The 18583-nt window shown below is 41.2% G+C and overlaps 1 protein-coding gene across 2 annotated transcripts in view; it reads right to left on the reverse strand.

Annotated features, from left to right (window-relative positions):
* The window catches only part of UBE2O (ubiquitin conjugating enzyme E2 O), an 89132-nt gene extending 70597 nt beyond the window's left edge, over positions 1-18535 (reverse strand). For both annotated transcript variants that reach the window (XM_044454103.1, XM_044454102.1), the window contains exon 1: positions 18033-18535. In XM_044454103.1, the coding sequence (XP_044310038.1) occupies positions 18033-18440 (408 nt within the window). In that variant the 5' untranslated portion in view covers positions 18441-18535. The remainder of the gene's footprint in view (positions 1-18032) is intronic.
* Positions 18536-18583: the final 48 nt, after the last annotated feature.

Here is an 18583-nt window from a genome sequence, read left to right on the forward strand (position 1 = left end):
ATATTTACAAAATGTGAGGGGTGTACTCACTTCTGTGAGTACACCCCTCACATTTTGTAAATATTTTATTATATCTTTTCATGTGACAACCCTGAAGAAATGACACTTTGCTACAATGTAAAGTAGTGAGTATACAGCTTGTATAACAATGTAAATTTGCTGTCCTCTCAAAATAACTCAACACACAGTCATTAATGTCTAAACCACTGGCAACAAAAGTGAGTACACCCCTAAGTGAAACTGTCCAAATTGGGCATTATTAGCTATTTTCCCCTCCCTGGTGTCATGTGACTTGTTAGTGTTACAAGGTCTCAGGTGTGAATGGGGAGCAGGTGTGTTAAATTTGGTGTTATAGCTCTCACTCTCTCATACTGGTCACTGGAAGTTCAACATGGCATCTCATGGCAAAGAACTCTCTGAGGATCTGAAAAAAAAAGAATTGTTGCTCTACATAAAGATGGCCTAGGCTATAAGAAGACTGCCAAGACCCTGAAACTGAGCTGCAGCACGGTGGCCAAGACCATACAGCGGTTTAACAGGACAGGTTCCACTCAGAACAGGCCTCGCCATGGTCAACCAAAGAAGTTGAGTGCACGTGCTCAGCGTCATATCCAGAGGTTGGCTTTAGGAAATAGACGTATGAGTGCTGCCAGCATTGCTGCAGAGGTTGAAGGGGTGGTGGGTCAGCCTGTCAGTGCTCAGACCATACGCCGCACACTGCATCAAATTGGTATGCAGGACCTGTCATCCCAGAAGAAAGCCTCTTCTAAAGATGATGCACAAGAAAGCCTGAAAACAATTTGCTGAAGACAAGCAGACTAAGGACATGGATTAGTGGAACCATGTCCTGTGGTCTGATGAGACCAAGATAAACTTATTTGGTTCATATGGTGTCAAGCATGTGTGGCGACAACCAGGTGAAGAGTACATAGACAAGTGTGTCGTGCCTACAATCAAGCATGGTGGGAGTGTCATGGTCTGGGGCTGCATGAGTGCTGCTGGCACTGGGGAGCTACAGTTCATTGAGGGAACCATGAATGCCAACATGTACTGTGACATACTGAAGCAGAGCATGATCCCCTCCTTCGGAGACTGGGCCGCAGGGCAGTATTCCAACATAACAACCCCAAACACACCTCCAAGGTGACCACTGCCTTGCTAAAGAAGCTGAGGGTAAAGGTGATGGACTGGCCAAGCATGTCTCCAGACCTAAACCCTATCGAGCATCTGCAGGGCATCCTGAAACAGAAGGTGGAGGAGCGCAAGGTCTCTAACATCCACCAGCTCCGTGATGTCGTCATGGAGGAGTGGAACAGGACTCCAGTGGCAACCTGTGAAGCTCTGGTTAAGGCAGTGCTGGAAAATAATGGTGGCCACACAAAATATTGACACTTTGGGCCCAATTTGGACTCACTTCTGTGATATACTGTATTTTCATTTCTGCATTTTCCTTTAGGGCATAGCTCTAAGGAATGTGCTAAGTGTTTGATCCTCAACATTTATCACTATACCTATGAAGCTTCTGCCTCCAGTTCACAGCTGGAGAAAGAAGCATATCTGTCCATGTAATTAGAGTACCATTGATAAAAATGTATAGTTCAATAGCTTTAAACATCCTTAACTCTGTTGGATAATTTGTGGCTTAAGCATGTAATGAAGCATAAGTAAACAAATACACAAATGCCCATTCCTCAGTGCAAGTTAGGAGAATTGTCATCACACAGTTATGTCAAAGCCGAATGAGGTTTTAATCACTGAATATTTCAATACAGGAGTAGGAAATCTGTGGCCCTCCAGATGTGGCTAGGACTCCAATTCCCATCATTCCAGCCAGCATGACTAATGGGCAGAGATTACGGAAGATGCAATCTATCAATACCTGCTAGTTCCCCCAAACCCTGTTTTAAATAGACTAGTCACTCAATGGCCTTTTAAAGCATACAGAGCATTCTCTTATTTCAGTACGATGAGTTAGGGGGTTGGAACCTCAAAAGGTGAACTCAAAAGCCAAATTGCCCTAAATAATTCTCAAGAGGCATGCACCATCATTTTGCACGTATAACTCTACACCTAAAGCTGCAATGCCCTATACAGCAAGGAGAGCAATCCTAGGGTCCACAGAGAGCATCTGGAGGGCCATATGATGCTTCAGATTCCCACATTTAAAGTTGGAAAAGAGCTCCAACCTGAGAGCTGGGGATTTATTGCTTGCCTGCCTTCAGCTGACACAAGAACTGTCAGCTGCTTCTCCAAGATCATAACATTGACCTTGTAGTGTACCAGCCTTCTTCCTTCCCTGTCTAAAGCACCATAGCTAGACAGTGGAAATCAACCATCTAGTTGATTCGTAGGGTAGGAGGAAAATGAGACGAGGATTACCTCTGTCCTCCTCCCACCCGACATAGGCTGTAATCCTCTGAGTGTGGAGAATTATAGGCATCTCCACTGGATTATACCCATAACTGCATTTGCTGGAAGGGTAGCTGTTAGCACAGAAGCCCTCAATTTCAGCCATAGATACAATTTGACATATGTTTCCTATTAAAAGAATGCCAGTCTACCCACTGCCCTACACAGCATGAGCAAATGCAACTCAACACATTTATCCAGAGACTTCCTCCTATGAATGGAGGCCACCTTCCACCTTCTAATCAGATACAAGAGGGAAGGAGGCAATCTTCATCAATTCTACCCTCCCATCTGGAACAACATGGGACTTGCAACTGCACCTTCTGGAACTATGTGGGAAATAAAGCAATACAGTTTTTCCAGGAAAGAAAATGAATTGTAAAATTTTCCAATGCAAATTAAATTAATTTGTAAAAGTAATGTGTTGGTACTCATTGGGAAGTGTTCTGATGCTCTAGAACAGGAGTGGGCACCCAGTAGCCCTCCAGAGTGGCCTACAACTCCCATTCCCTTCACCATTCATTAGGCAGGGCCACAAAGATCCCTGTGGCCCTGTCCCAGAAAGACCTAATTAGATCCCTGTCCCAAAAAGATCTAATTTAGCATGTTTATTTTACTTGTATTTAATAAACAAGAACACTAAAAAGGTACCACATGTTAATTTTCTGCCCCAACACACTACAAATTTTTGCCCTGAAATATCTGTGGAAAAAAAAGCATACTTAACTCAATTTAAATGTTATACTATAGTAGTGGCCAGACTCGCTCAATGAAAGAGCCACATACGATGAATGTCAGATGCAAGAGGGCCCCCATGGGCAGCAGTGGCAGGCAGTGAGCAGGTGCCCATGGGTGCTCAGGTGCCAAGCCACAAGCTGCAAAATAAACTCAAAGAGCAGGATGCGGCTTCCTAGCTATGGTTGGGCCACCCCATTGTATTATGTAGACATTTGTACTGGGAAGGTGTAAAACACTTAAAGACAATACCATGTACTTTCAGGGTTTAAAAATGTTATCTTTATACTAAAGAAAAATGTTCTGAAAAGTGTTGATACACTAATGCTAGTAATACAAAGAAATGTCCATCATCTGACAGCCACACATCTATTTCAATAGAGTGCGACACCCTTCAGCTCAGGTTGCTGCTGCACCTTCAGTTCCACAGTCACTATGTATTAGCTACATTTCACACTGAGACATATATATTTTACAATTACATATTAATTCTCTTACATGAAAAACTACTTACTTAATATTGCACATACAATTGGCATCCATTCCTTGTTACTAATGAAGTTATGAAATGGAAACATTGATGGAAAATAAAGTACTAAAATATATTGTGACCTACATTATTGGGGAAATAGTACTGAGATGGTGAGGAGGAGGGAAAATCTGCTCCCTCACCCTTCCCCCTCAAACATCCTGCATGAAGCCCTGGTAGGAGGAAACAATGGATCCAGCCAAAAGACTTTGTAAAAATACAGAATACTTAAGCCCCATCACAGTTCTTCTCTTCCTGCAACACTACCAACATTTCTTGACTATTCTTTTTTTTCAAGAACTGCTTTTATGAAGTTTAAGCAATCTCTGACCAATCAGGATAGGGGAGTTTTCACAACCCATAAAATTGCATACAATCTCATGGCTTAAAAATGAAACTGTCCGGTGATATCAAATTAGTTTACCTAGATGCTTCCACATATGTTCTACAATGCATTGTAAAGGCAGTACATTATGGTTGTGTTCATTATAATTCTCTCAAAAAGTTTTTGTTCTAGATGTACCAACATGCTATTACTAGAAAGTACATTGAGGGGAAGGGATCAAGCTTAAGCAACAATAGAGCATTTGTAATGTACATTTATTTTAATAAACACGATTATTTTTTTGTTTTTCTGGATTCAAGTTTCAATGGTGCATAGCAAACCCAAATGAGTGTTTTTCGAAACGTTTTTCTTCTAGCTACCAAGTTGCTGTAGCGAGTGTTCAGATACAGCTCTATGCTTCTGTGGGCTACATGTAATGGCAGTGATTAGCTTAACACAAATGAAATTCGTAACAACTGTCTTACAATGTGATTTCTTTTCTAAATATTAGTTCTTCCCTTCAGAAAGCCAAACCATGAGCATTGAGTCTGTAAGTAATTCGGAGGTCCTCCAGGCATGCATGCTGAGGACCAGCTTTGATTACACTGTATTTTTTTGAAACTAACTTGTTTTTATCATAAAATCCGGCCAATAGTGTTCAAGTCCAGGGTTTGTGTTACCCTCCCTTGTTATTTACCTGATCCTATTTGCTGTGACTTTACACCTGTAATAAAATGCATCAACCCCTCCAGAGAGAACACACAAAGTAACAACAGGTACCCCTCGGGGTGACCAGACTTGCTCAGCGGAGGAGCCACATACAGTAAATGTCAGATGTTTGAAAGCTGCAAGACATGAACAAATATTTATTTATTATTATTTATGACCAAACAGACATGGCTACAATTATCAGACTAGTTACTGTTATCAGAGGTCTTATGAGTCTCCACCTTGGCTGTTGAATTGTTGAAAATTTCTTGACTTGATTAACATGTATTTCAGCTAATGCAACCCAACACACACTTACCTCAGGGTAAGCTCAGTCAAACATAGGACTTCTTGCTGAGTAAACTTCTGGGCCCACTATGCTTTCAAGCCAAAATGACTAAACACATTTCGGAATGGGACCTTTCTGTTTCCTTTTCAGCTCTGAATATCCCAGGAAATTGAGCAGCCGCACACTGCTGCCTTGTGAACTCAGGTGCAAGACGCCGCCCACAAGTAGAAGTTGTCAGAAACCTTGTCACCAGCTGCCATGCCAGAAGCTTCAATGAGGACCCAATTCTTCCCTGGCATACAACTTCTGTGTGGCCCCCTCAGCTCCAACAGGGCCTGCAGAGGAAGGAGCCCAGTTTGCATGCTGCTGTCAGCCTCAATTCCATGACTTGTCAGATCAGGTGTGTCTCGTCCCCACTCCATGCCAGAGGGGAATGGGGACCTACTATACTATAGGCTTTTTGGGCCCTCTGCAAGCTGCAAAATAAACCCCTGTGTACCTTCTTTGCAGAGTTACTCTTTTCATTTCTTCCTGTTTTATTCCTTCATAATTAATCTAAAACTGGTGGATTAGCAATGAACAGAATCTGTACTGCCTTACAATAAGAGTGTTCCTCAGGTAGAGTGAAGCTTTAATTACAGTTTTCTTCTATTATTCCCTTTCCTTATAGAGAAATAGCAATGCTTACTATAAAATTTTAAAAGTAACCAAAGAAAATCAGTAAATCCTCTAACCACCACCACCACAAGATGGTGTAAAAAATGTAATTGATGTGACCAATATATTAATATAATTGATCCACCACACATTTCTAGCAGTCACAACTGTGAGAGGAACCCTCACTATTTCAATATACAGAGTGTCTAATGCCATCTATTTGAAAAGAAGTTCCAAGCAAGAAGATTCCAAAACTGACCAAATGTGGAAAATCTAATCTATTTAGTAAAGATCAAAATTAAGTGCAAGTCAGCAAATAGACCCGATGATATAACACAAGATCTGGAAAGTCAAATCCACCTTCTTTGACAGAAACTTGTATCTTTTCCAAGAGAGTTATTTCAGAAACAAATACAAAACAGACATTTTAAAAAATTGTCATGCATAAACAGTACTATTACTTGAAAGAAAAAAGATTGCTAGGACCTACAGAAAAGAATGCTTCCAAATGGAGGGCACCTACTATTCAGAGTTTTGTGTAACTAGTCCATCTTTCCTTCCCTAATGGATATTCCACAGAATAAAGGACAACAGAACAGTGAGAAAACACATGAGAGTTACAGATGGGAGGCTATGTCTAGATACCTGTAAAATTCTGTGCACATGGCAAGGTAACTGCACAAATAAAGTCTCGACTGAAAGCACTGCAGGAAACTAACTTTGGAAAGGATCTCTGAGAAGGATTTTGACTAAAGGGACAAAGAATGCTCTATAAAATTATGCTGTATTAAGTGCTGTGTAGAATTTCAATTTTAATAGGATATCTAGCTAGCCACAGAAAATGCCTCAGCTGCATGTGCTCTGGTGTGACAACCCTAAAAAGCTCAAATTATGCATCTGAACTGTCTCCAGAAAGTTAACAAGGAAGTCCTACCAAGGACATAAACAGCAAAGGGACTAATTCTTAAATATACAACTACTGCAGGAGCAAGAAGTACGAAGTCCTTCTTCCAGCAGTTGCAACTGAAATTGCTTGCTTCTCCTCCTCCTACACTCCAAGGTGATAGCTCTGCCCTGGGAAACAGTTGGGAGTGCTTACCTGTCTTAATTTTTCCCAAATTTGACATCAGCTAGTACTATCTACCTCTTCTGTTATAAACACTGCTGAACTGGATCCGAGCATAATATAGTTACTGGCAAAACCACAGTTTCTAATAAACTCAAAACTGAAATCTATAAAAGAACTACTAAGAAAAACTTCAGTCTGCACATATCCCACAAAGAAAACTGTGCAGGTTTACCTCCCTTCAATCCTGCAAAAAGCACCCTCCTCTTAGTTTTTAAGCTCACATTTGTGAAAGATGCTATTTTATCAGAGGAACATTGGTAGCTAAAACCAAAAACTCTATTAGAACACTTTTTACAACTGTTGAATGCAAAAGCACTAATAGGTCATGTTTACCTGCAAACATATATAAATATGGTTACCTCTACCCTTATTCTGGAAATTAGTAAGGCTGTAACCCAATTAAAAGAAATCTTAACCAACTGAAACTCATGTGTATAACTAGGTTACTACTTTTTCCACCTGTACCCATGTGGGGAAAAAGACATAAGAATAAATTTAAGATATTAATATACTTACAGAGCAATCCTGCGTGGGCAGAAAATAGGACAGTTTTCATCTGTTTTTTCTCCCAGAAACTTTCTTTCTGCCCTTCAGTGGTAGGGGAAGGAGAACAGAGAATATGTACATCTGAGGCTGGTGTAAGTGGGAGATTTGAACCTGGGGCCTCATTTGGAAATGGAGGAACTCTGAATTCAAGAAACCCAAAGCTTCAATAGCTCATCCCACATAGGGGCCTACTGCCAGTTGAACCAAAGGCGGCAGTTTTTTACCTGCTGAGCTTTCCACATGGTTAATTGGGGAGTCCAGGGCAGATGTGCCCCCACAGAAATGGAAGGACACTTCTGCCCCATCCTAATTTCTCTCAGATGATCGTTGAGAGAGCAATAGCAATACTAGCATCTATTACTTCAGTTTAGTTACATACTATGCTATACTTTTGAATGCCCTCATACAGACTTTGGTTTTAAACACTGGAAGTAAGAAACATGCCTATGTGCCTGCCTCTTTCTCTCTCTCTCTTTGTAATCCTTGCTTCTCTTCATGTTTAATACAAAGCATTTTATCCACTTTGATTTTAAAAATAGAATTTAAATTTTAGGTTGGAACTTTTTATAAAATGTAAATATATATCATTTAGTCTGCATGATTTATTTTGAATGCTAGTGAGAATAAAAAGTACTGCAACTGTGATACAAGATACATGTCCCTGCTGAGTACTGTACATGGAGAGGGAGAGATATTGCTAAACATGGACAACACAAAATAAAATTTCCCATGGTAAAACTTTTACTGCCAAGCATATAAATGGAAAAACAGGCCAAGCTTTCGCCATAATGTCTGCCACCTCAAGTGATAAGCACCAAAATTAGTTGCTACCCATCTGTGTTTACATTTTGATGTATAACACCAACAAAACAAATTACAACAACTGGAGGAAAAAGAACGATCAACAAGAGGGGCACAAGAGAGGTGAGAAGAGGTCAAACTCTGGCAGCTTTTTCCAACAAGGATGCTACTGCATTCAGAATACCTCGCGTAATTACACAGTCAAGAGGCTTTTCTGTTTCCCAAGTATCATGTACTATCAAAGCTTCATTTATTTACAGATGTGAAACAATGCTTTCTATACCAGTCTATAAAAACATACATTCAAATAATGCCTTTCCTTCAATTACAGTCAATACAATTTTGATCTTGGCTTTCTAAAAGAGTATCACAAAGATAATGTTTATTTATTTGATTTCTATACTGCCCATTAGCAAGACAGTTCTCTGGGCAGTTCACATTATCGAAAAACACAATATACTACAACAAATAAATAAAAACCTAATAAAATAACAATGAGCCCACAACAGCTGTGCTCAAGTTAGTCCAAGGGTACACCAGCAATAAATCCAGTAACATGCAATATAAACAAGATGAAATGATTATTAGAAAAACATTTTAAAATTTTATTTAACTGTTAAAATATTGGGTGAACAAAAAGGTTTTTACCTGGTACCAAAAAAGATAAAGAGTGGCTGCCAGGCATACCTCCTTAAAGAACTGATTCCACAGTAGGGGCGCCACAGCCAAAAAGGCTCTTACCCTAGTAGCCTTCCCCTTTATTTACTTTAGGAGGGGCTCTCTGAAAAGGACCTCAGATTATGACCTCAGGGTCCAGATAGGATTATATGGAAAGAGGTGCTCCTTCAGATACATTAAGCATTTACTCTAAAACAAATGACAAAGTAGTTTGCCATTAAAGCTACCAGAATATGTTGATGGTAATTTGCTTAGAGGGTGTTTGGGCTGATTCAACGGTTAAGTCTAAAAAGAAATAAATCAATAAATATTTCAAATTATGAAAGTTAGGTTTCTCAACCTCCTTCAAAGTGTTTGCACATGTAATTCTATGCTTGGATCTGAAGACTGAAAATCCAGAATCACACAGTTTGAAGCCGTGGCAGCAACCTATTCCATTTCCTTTATTGACAGGTCAGCTTATTTTTAACTAATCTCCAATTATATCCTTTGTGGACTAGTCATCTGACTTCAGGGTAAAACTATGGGACAAAAAGATCTTATGATCATTTTAGCCATCCTATGACTGCATGGCAGAATACTTCCCCTGCAGTTTTTATTACTCTGTCCTGTAAAACTGAGACACATCATCCTAAAAAGCATCTAGATACTGATGATGATGTTGCTGTTGTTACTACTACTGCAGACCTTATTACCCAAACATTATGTTCTTCCCCTGGGGCCTTCCTCCAAGTGCCAAAGTTTGCAGGGTAGCAACAAGGAAGTGAATTTTTTTTGTGGTCCCCCACCCCCAATTTTTGGAAGAACTTCCCTGCTGCTACTCACCTGTTGCCAAATTTGCCGACTTTTCTGCACCAGGTCAAGACAGCCCTCTATGTGGAGGCCTTTAAAGATCTCCTAGGTTATCCAGGGACTGAGGGGATTATCCAGGTGCTTTTTCTTCTTTGCTGGGTCTTTAACTGTATGTTTCACTGCATATAAACTATTTTAATTAATTTAAAGTTCATTTTAACATTGTTGTTTTTATGGTATTTGTATTACATTTTACTGTTTTGTTTAATGCGTAAACTGCGCAGTGTAATTCAGCTATGGGGTGGTATAAAAATGAAATTATTATTAATGGTTTATTAATTTCAGTACTGCCACATAGCCAAAGCTCTGAGCAGACTGCAAAAATGAGAAATTGAAGGCACCTTCAAAAGTCATTCTAATATAGAAAAAATAGGAAGCATCTAAAGAAACCAGAGCAGCTACATAAACTTTCTGATGAGTTCACATTTAAAAAGGACCAATACAGGAAATGGGGAAAACAGATTAGTACGAGTGCCAACAAGTAGCCAAGCCTGGATGGAGAAAGCCAGGAGAATTAAAGCTCAGACTTGCCATGTTAAGAACGATAGAGTTCTTTTTGGCTATGCATGGAACAGGAGAAAGGAGGAAGGAATGGTAGGCCTCCTTTATGGAGAAGATGGAGAAATATTAGCAGATGACGGTTCAACTTGTTCACTTGGAAAATTGCTTATTCTGCCAAAATCAGAATGGTTGCAGCCCCAAATAGATAGAGGTGATAAAAAGGGATCTAGCCACCCTTTTTATCCTAAATTCAAGAGTTCAGGCAAATTGCATCATATAGTATTAAAAGAATTTACAGATGTAATCTCAAAACCTCTATTAAAAAAGGAGAACAAGTGAAACAATGTGCAAATGAACACAGGTAAATATTGTCTGTCCCCATCTTCAAAAGCAGGGCAGTAAGGGTGGGTTAGAAAGTATCCCAGCAACTATTGAGCTTTGTGCTGATAACTGGAAAGAGTTTAGAATGGATCATTAGGCAGGCAGTCTCAGTACATTTACCAAAAACAAAAACACAAACAACCTGTGATTAGAAAAAACAGCATGGATTGCTCAAGAACAAGGTATGTCAAACTAACCTTTTCTTTTTCTAACAGTTACTCTGGTAGATCAGAGGAATGCTGTAAATATACCTTAACTTCAGCAGGCCTTTTGCCCAAGTACACTATGCTATTCTTGTTGGCAAACTGGTAAAATGCAGGTTAAAAGAAGCCAATTTTAGGTGGGTTTGTAGCTGGCTGATGGGCTACATCTGAAGAGGGTTCATCCACGACTACTAACCTGGGGAAAAGTGACAACTGAAGCAACAGAGTTCTGTTCCTGGCCTAGTAATGTTAAAACATCTTCATGACGTGGATAAAAGTGTAGAAGGATGCTTATCAAATCTGCTGGCATAACTGAACTGGGTACAGCAGCTAATACTGCAGATCAAAAAATTGGAGGGACGGTTAAAATAGCTCAACAGAATGGAAAACGGGATGAAAACTAACAAAATTAATTTCAGCAGAGATGTATGTAAAGATCTATGATTAGGTATAAAATTTGGCTACACAAATACAGGATGGATGACAACAACAGAAGTAGAGTACCCAGATCATAAGAAGTAACAGTACCACTCTATTGCTTTGATCAGACCAAACCACAGTTTAAGGAGAATAAAGACAAACTGGAATGCATCCAGAGGAGGAGGATCAATATGATGAGGGCCTGGAGATCAAGCTGAAGAAGAAACCATAAAAAGGTCATAGGATTGCCTAAATCAGCCTTCCCCAACCTAGTGCCCTTCAGAGACATTTGGACAACTCCCAGAATTTCTAACAAGCAAGGCCGTGGACTGGGGATTTTGGGTGTTGTAGTCCAAATGTGTCTGGAAGGCACAAGACTGAGGAAGCCTGGCCTAAACATTAAGAACTTCCTAAGAGTACAAACTTTACAGACAAAACAGACTGTCCCAGGGGATGAGGATTCTCTTCTCAAACATTTTAAGCAGAAATGGAGGGTCATATTAGGAATTTTGTAGGCAATAATATCCTGCACTGGTTAGGATTTGGACTAGATTACTTTTGAGACTCCTAATTTTAACTGCTGACCAGAACACTGAACTTGAATATGTGGTATTTGGGACAAGGTTGAGATTGGGAACACCTAATAACCAGTACACCGGAGGCTGAGGTGGATAAACAGCTAAGCCGAGTAGATATGTGAACTAACCCTTAAATGTGGTCAAGTACCACTCCTAAGGCAGATGAAGTCCCAGTGTCTTTTATACTTTTTTCAAGTTTACTACTATCAAGAGTAAAAACTAAGATGATCTCTTTTTCAGGAAATGGATCAACATAGGAATTCCAGCTAAGTCTGCCAGAATAGTTTGGAATGCTGGTTGCTTGTACAGTTACATGCTAACTAACGAATCTTGGAGATGATGGAAGGGTTCTTAAAATGTAACACCTCTGCTGCCACTCTCAAATAGATTACAGAAGCTGTTATTCATAGACTCACTAAAACAGAGAAGTCAGTAGCACAATCCCCAATTCTATAAACTGGAATAAAGCAAGGGGCAAGTAACCTTGCAATAAATACACAAGAAGGTGCAGCAGGTTACTCATTCAATTGGAAAGACCTACAGCAATTCCAGTAAGCCTTTTGTTCTTTCAGTCTCTAACCACTACCAATGTCAGGTGACTCCTAAGTAATCTCCCAAGAGAAAGAATGAAATGTCAGAAGCAAGAGAGTCTGTCAGATATTATTTCTTAGGTGGATAAAACAGAATAATTTGGAGCATTAAAATTTATGAACAGCATAAGAACTCAAAATTCTTAAAAATGTATGTTCATAGCTCCCAAATTTGATAGCGCAATAGCTATGTTTCTGATCAATTTCACATTGAGGAATCATTCATGCACATATGCACAATTTTATGTCTCTCAGAGAGCAACGAGATCACTTTGAGAGACTTCTAAATTCAGGAAGCTGCAGTTAGCACAAAAAGTCACACAACTCTAAGGGAAAGTTCTAATATTCTAAGGTGTTTCATCAGTGTATCATTCGACACACATGCTATTTACTAAGCCACAGCGTTGCCATGGAAGACTCAGGAATATTCCAATTTCTACAGAGTTAAACAGTCAGCACACAGGGCTCAGGGACAGAAAGGGTGTAGAAAGGAATAAGGATACAAGAGATGCACTCATGATCAGTTTTACATATATTAATAAATACAGACAAGTTTCTGGAAACAGATCCACAGTGTCTTCTTCTATAACAATAGCCTTATAATCTGTATCTCTGAGTTACTAAAAAGGAAGTTTGCTATCTACCACTCAAAGTGTGACACCTCCTCAGTTTTCTGTTTTTCAGCATCTTTTGTGTTGGATGACATTTCTTAGCTAGCATGCATGCTAGACTGGGGTGCAGTTCATTTCAGCATTAAAGTTTAATTGAAGAATAGATACAAAATCTGTCTGGTTTTCACCCTTTAAGATGGATTAAGCAGCAATGCCTTTGAGCAGTCAAGAATACAATATAAACTAAGGCAGTAAACTGATTCATGACATGATGTCCTAGTTAACATGTCTGACATCTGAACCCAGCAGTTACCACATGGTAGCTTATTTTTCATGAAAAAGCCATTGTGAGAACCCATGGCTTGCTGTTGGGTACCTCAGAGAGGTTTGTTTTCAGGATGAGTTGTTGTGATGTCCAAACCTTGTAAAACAACTTCAACATGGGTTGTTCTGAATGGCTATAGAGTCATCTAGCAAGCGTAGAGAAAACTGCTGCCACTCTTCCTGATCTAGCTGGTGCTGCCACTGTCCTCCTTCATTAGTTCTCAAAGTCCTCCAGCCCATGATCCTATCATTCATGAAGAAAGTAGACTGCAAAGTGTCCTGACCATGTTCTCAATTAAAAAAAACCAAAACAGTCTTGCACAAGTACACAAGCAGAAACCCACAACTATGAAATTTGTAAAAATGTCCCCCTCTGCCTCAAAGATCTCCCTTGAAATCTGCACATATCTATCAACCCCCTCACTTGTTTGCCTTGAAATTGACATATCTTTACCAATGCCCTCACTCCCTGCTCTGCCTTGGAATTACAATCCCTATCACTGCTTTGTAACCCATATATATATATATATGACAGTAACAATAAAGAAGGAAGTAACGAACAGAAAGTATGGGAGTAGCTGACAATGACAAGAGGGGGATATCAATATGCTGGGCTAAAAAACAGTCAAGAACCCCACCTCCCGGAAAAGTTTGTGAATATGTTACCAATGTTCATATTAGCTCATAAAATTAATTCCATGTAAGGAGAGTTTCCTTCAGAATCAAGCACCCCAGCTGACCACTTGCAGAAAAAATATTAATACGGGCACTGAGGAAATGGGAAATTATGCTACAAAGGCACCCAGGATACATTCTGAAAGCCAGCAGGAAGTCCGAGGATAGTGACAAACTGCAGAGTGCGCAATTATGTCAGGTTTTTGACTAAATTAGCAAGTCCAAGGTGACTTATTTTCAGGATGGCTTAGTGTGATGTGTGGTTTGAACTGACCATGGTTTGGGTTAATCAATTGATCATGGTTTGAATCCTTATCCTGCTCCACCACCAGGAGGATACCACAAGCAAAGCAGGTCTTCTGTGTCTTCTCCCTTCCCATGCAGCCCCCTGCACATGCTCCAGATCAGCTCCAGAGAATCTCCCCAACTCTCAAGATCAAAGGTCCTCACTGTCCCTCAGACTGTTGAGGGGCCAGACTACAGTTTGAAAAAAATATGAATGAATTCCTATGCACACTGCACATTTAAAAAATTAATTAAAATAAAAATTAATTAAAATTTTTAAAAGAATTAAAAAATTAAAAAATATTTGCTCCACTCCCTGGGGTTGCAGCAGAAGCCCAGATGAGGTGGGGAAGAGCCTTCTTTGGGTAAGCCGCGGCCACCTCGCAAAGCCTAGGGGCAGCCACTTGACCGTGACAGCGGTTCACCCATTGAAGGGCACGGCTCCCACACCTTTCTTAAAAAAATGGATTTTAAAAGTTATAAGGTAAGGAGTTTTCTTACCTTCAATCCACTTTTAGCATCTTTGTCCCTCTCTCTTCCGCCCTCTTCTCTTCTGTTTCCTGCTCTGTATTCCCACTCTGTATATGCATGCAGTGGGGGGGGGGGATCCAGCGCATGCACAGTTGAGCTTTTACAATTAGGTGCATGCAGCAGCTCTCTGCTCAGTTTCAGAGAACGCCTGCACTGGCTCAGAGCTTTTGGACTTGCTTAGAGATTGTTTTCCCAGAGCAAGGCCAAAATCTCTGAGGTGGGCCAGATAAATGAGCATGGCGGGCTGTATCTCAAGACCATATTTGTAGGGGATGCAGTGTCCTTCTGCCGGAAGAACAAAAGAACCTTATGAGCTTTAGAGTACACTCCTGTACATGTTTGTACAGATAAAAGTCCTATAACTCCCAGTTTTCCCAAGTCTTTTCATGTTTAACTTTCATATTGCTCAAGATTCACAAGTTTTAAATACAATCCCTCCTCAAGAAAAGCAACCTAGAAGTTATATTTTGCTGAGATGCCTAGTTGTCAGTATGAAAAAATAAGCACCTTTCTCCTTTTACGAACACTACCACTATTTCTCCATTTCAGTGCAAAAGAATTGTGGCAAGTTATAATGAAGGATTAGGTTGGACTCTTTGTAGTATTTGATTTTATGAAACTCCTTTACATTCACAAAAAAGTAGCGACATAGGACAAAAGTAATATATGCTCATTATCTCAGACATGATTCCCTATGTTACACCACCAGAGAGAAAAAGATATAATGAGTAATGGCTATTTTTATAGTTACCTGGCCTGCAAGCAACTGTACAAACCTGGTTGAGGGTAGATACACAGATTAGTGAACATTTCCTATGACACATTTTCAATGATAAAGACAGGAAAATCCATTATGGAACTATTGTAATATACTGAAAGGGTATGGATGCCAAAAGGAGGGTTTTAATCCACTTTACCTCCTTAATAAAAAGAAAATTCTTTCAGGGTCTGAATCTGAGAAAGGGATTGGTAAGTTTGCAAGCTTCTCATCCAGGAAAAACTAGAGTGTCCTTCATGCAACTGTAATTCTATAGATTTCAGGTTACAACCTAGTAAAGCATTTCACTTATTTGAAAATAAGTGAAATTTTGGGGCTCACATGAGCAGAGCTGGCTGGAACCAGGGGTCAGACTAGAGGGCCCGGGAAGGCCCCTTCTATGTTTCTAAAATGTCAACATATATCCCATGAAGATAAAACTAAGAGGTGGACAGCACTGCTTTTTAATTTAATTACATATTATATCCCATAATTCCTTCAAAGGGCTCAGGGTGACAGTTATGGTCATCTTGGCATCCCTAGTCTGTCCTCACAACCACCTTGGGTGAATAATGCTGTTCCCAGTGCAGAATAGGGTGTCAAATGGAACTTACATCTGCCCAGTGCTTTTATTTCATCATACTTATGTACTGTATATGGTGCTAAAGACAGGCAAAATGTAAACATTTTTGGTAAAAAATTCTTATTAGGACTAGAGATTTCAAATTCCATGATTTCTAAGTGTAGCCTCCCTGTGGAAGCAAAAGAGAAAATTAGGCAGAATGCAAGATTTTGGTGAAGGGTCAAGAACACTAAAAGCAACTGACAGGCATATTCCTATAAAAGAGATGAAAAATACTGACAATTCATTTCGAAATATGCCTTGTAGCTACCTAAATACATCTGATATGAAATTGAGAGTTCCTCTTTTAGAAACGAAGTTTGAAAGGGGGGTTTTCTGAGTGACATTTGTGTCTTTTTACAGACTTAATAGACCAAAGCATAGTGAAAAGGCCAATGAAATCTCGCAACCATGCTGATTTTAGGTTTCATGCCATTTTCTCTCAGCTAACTTCCAGATAAAACAGTGTGCTAGTTAGGATGCATATAGTACTTCCAGCTATCAAAGCTTACAAGCCCTCTGTTCCTGTACCACAGATTGATGCAGCAAATCCTCAGTCCTCTTGTATTACATCTGCCTCTCCCATCACTTTTGTCCCACATGTCTATAGTGAATCACTGTATTTTATGAAATCTGACAAATGAAATAAGCACTTACCAGACCTTAAGTCCCTCCCCAACAATTAAAATAATTAATTTAAAAATGTACTAACAATTTGCTTGTGGGAGAGGATGTAATGTAACTAACATACTCTGGTCTGCATCTCATGGATGCTTTTTGGCTATTTATTCTGAACTCAACAGTCACCCCTTCTGTGCACTTAACAAAATAGGTTTTGGAGGGTTTTTTGCCCCAACCCGCAGTTGCTAACCATCAACATCTAAGTATTTTCAGTGATTGCTATACTCACTTCACCTTGTGCCCAAACCACTGTTTACTACAGCTTGTTCACTGAAAACAACATTTCTGCATAGTAATACAAAATGTTTATTTAAGGTTTAACAACAATTCATACAGAACAAAAGCAACCAACTCAATATATTTTAGCAAGTGGTACCATAGAAACATACATTAATACAAATATCCGCTCATGAAGTGTAAATTGTGTCTAACGATTTCCAGTACCTTTCTTTACACCCTAAAGATGATCAAAACCTACACATTTGAAATTATGCAGTCAAAAATCACTGGTTTTATGCAGTCTTGCAGAACAGCAAAAAATCAATCAGCAGATGTCACTGCAGCGATTCAGAGAGGCCACTGTCAGATTAAAGAATGAAGATTTCCAATAAATTATCTGAATTTTCCACACCACAACAGAGAATCACAGGTGAGGCCCAGAGCAAGCTGAACTGAGATCATGTCTCCTAGTAAAGTATAAAGAGCATACATGGAGATAATGAAACACACAAAAATGTAGTTTGCTCTTCTCTCTTTTGCTGCAGAGAACATAATGGATGACGGTGAAAAGGAGAGAAGAGAGACAACCTGGCCATTGGGTAGAGAGCTCCTTTCTCGCTCAAGAGGCCACGCAGGCCAGCCACGCTAACGGGTGCAAGCGGCCTCCACAAGGCAGCCTTCCCGTGACCCCGTGGCTGGAGAACTTGCCTCCCCGCCCCCACACCTGCTCTCCCCCGGACCAACTTTCTCGCCATCCCCACATGCTACCCCACCCTCTACCCTCCCCAAGGCCTGGTCCTCCACTTGCATCCTACACGCAGGCGAGGCCCTTCCGCTCTTCCCGTATTCCAAGCGGCCCCCTCCCCGGCCAGCCCCGCCGCGGCTTTCCCCTCCTCCGCTTTCCTCAGCCCTTTGCGGACACCCCACCCACCGACCGCGCCGTGTATGCAGATGAGATGCAAACGAGGCCCAGGGCGGCGACGGCGGTTTCCTTACCTTGGTCTCCTTGACGTGCTGCTTGATGCCCTCCGGGTACCACTGGACTCGCACGTAGCCGCGGCGGAGGGGGCTGCCGCGGCTCTCCTCGCCTCCGCACGGGCCTCCGGACTCAGAACCGGCCGAGCTGCCAGCGCCGCTTCCCCCGGGGCCGCCGCTTCCTACTACCCCCCCGCCTCCGCCGCCGCCTCCTCCTCCGCCGCCGCCGCCGGGGCCTCGTCCACCCTCGTCCTCCTCCGAGTCGGAGTCCTCGCCATGCATGACACGGACCAGGCCGAAGCGCACCGAGCCCCTGTACCGGCCGGACACCAGGTCGTGGGTGAAGAGCAGCCGCTGGGACCCGGCGGCGGCAGGGGCTGCCGCTGGAAGGAGGGTTGCTGAGGCGGGGGGAGCGGGTGGCTCCGCCATGGCGCGCGCCCCGGTGACGACTGGCTGAGGGGGAGGAAGAGAAACGGCAGCACTTGCAGTAGTAGCAGCAGCGGCGGCGGCGGCCGCCTGGCCCACACAGCGCAGTCACCGTCCGGCAAGGGCGGGGCCAGAGGAGCGAAGCC

The sequence above is a fragment of the Varanus komodoensis genome, unplaced genomic scaffold (genome assembly GCF_004798865.1).
Source record: "Varanus komodoensis strain SLA01 unplaced genomic scaffold, ASM479886v1 scaffold7_1, whole genome shotgun sequence".
In the NCBI taxonomy this organism is placed as follows: Eukaryota; Metazoa; Chordata; class Lepidosauria; order Squamata; family Varanidae; genus Varanus; species Varanus komodoensis.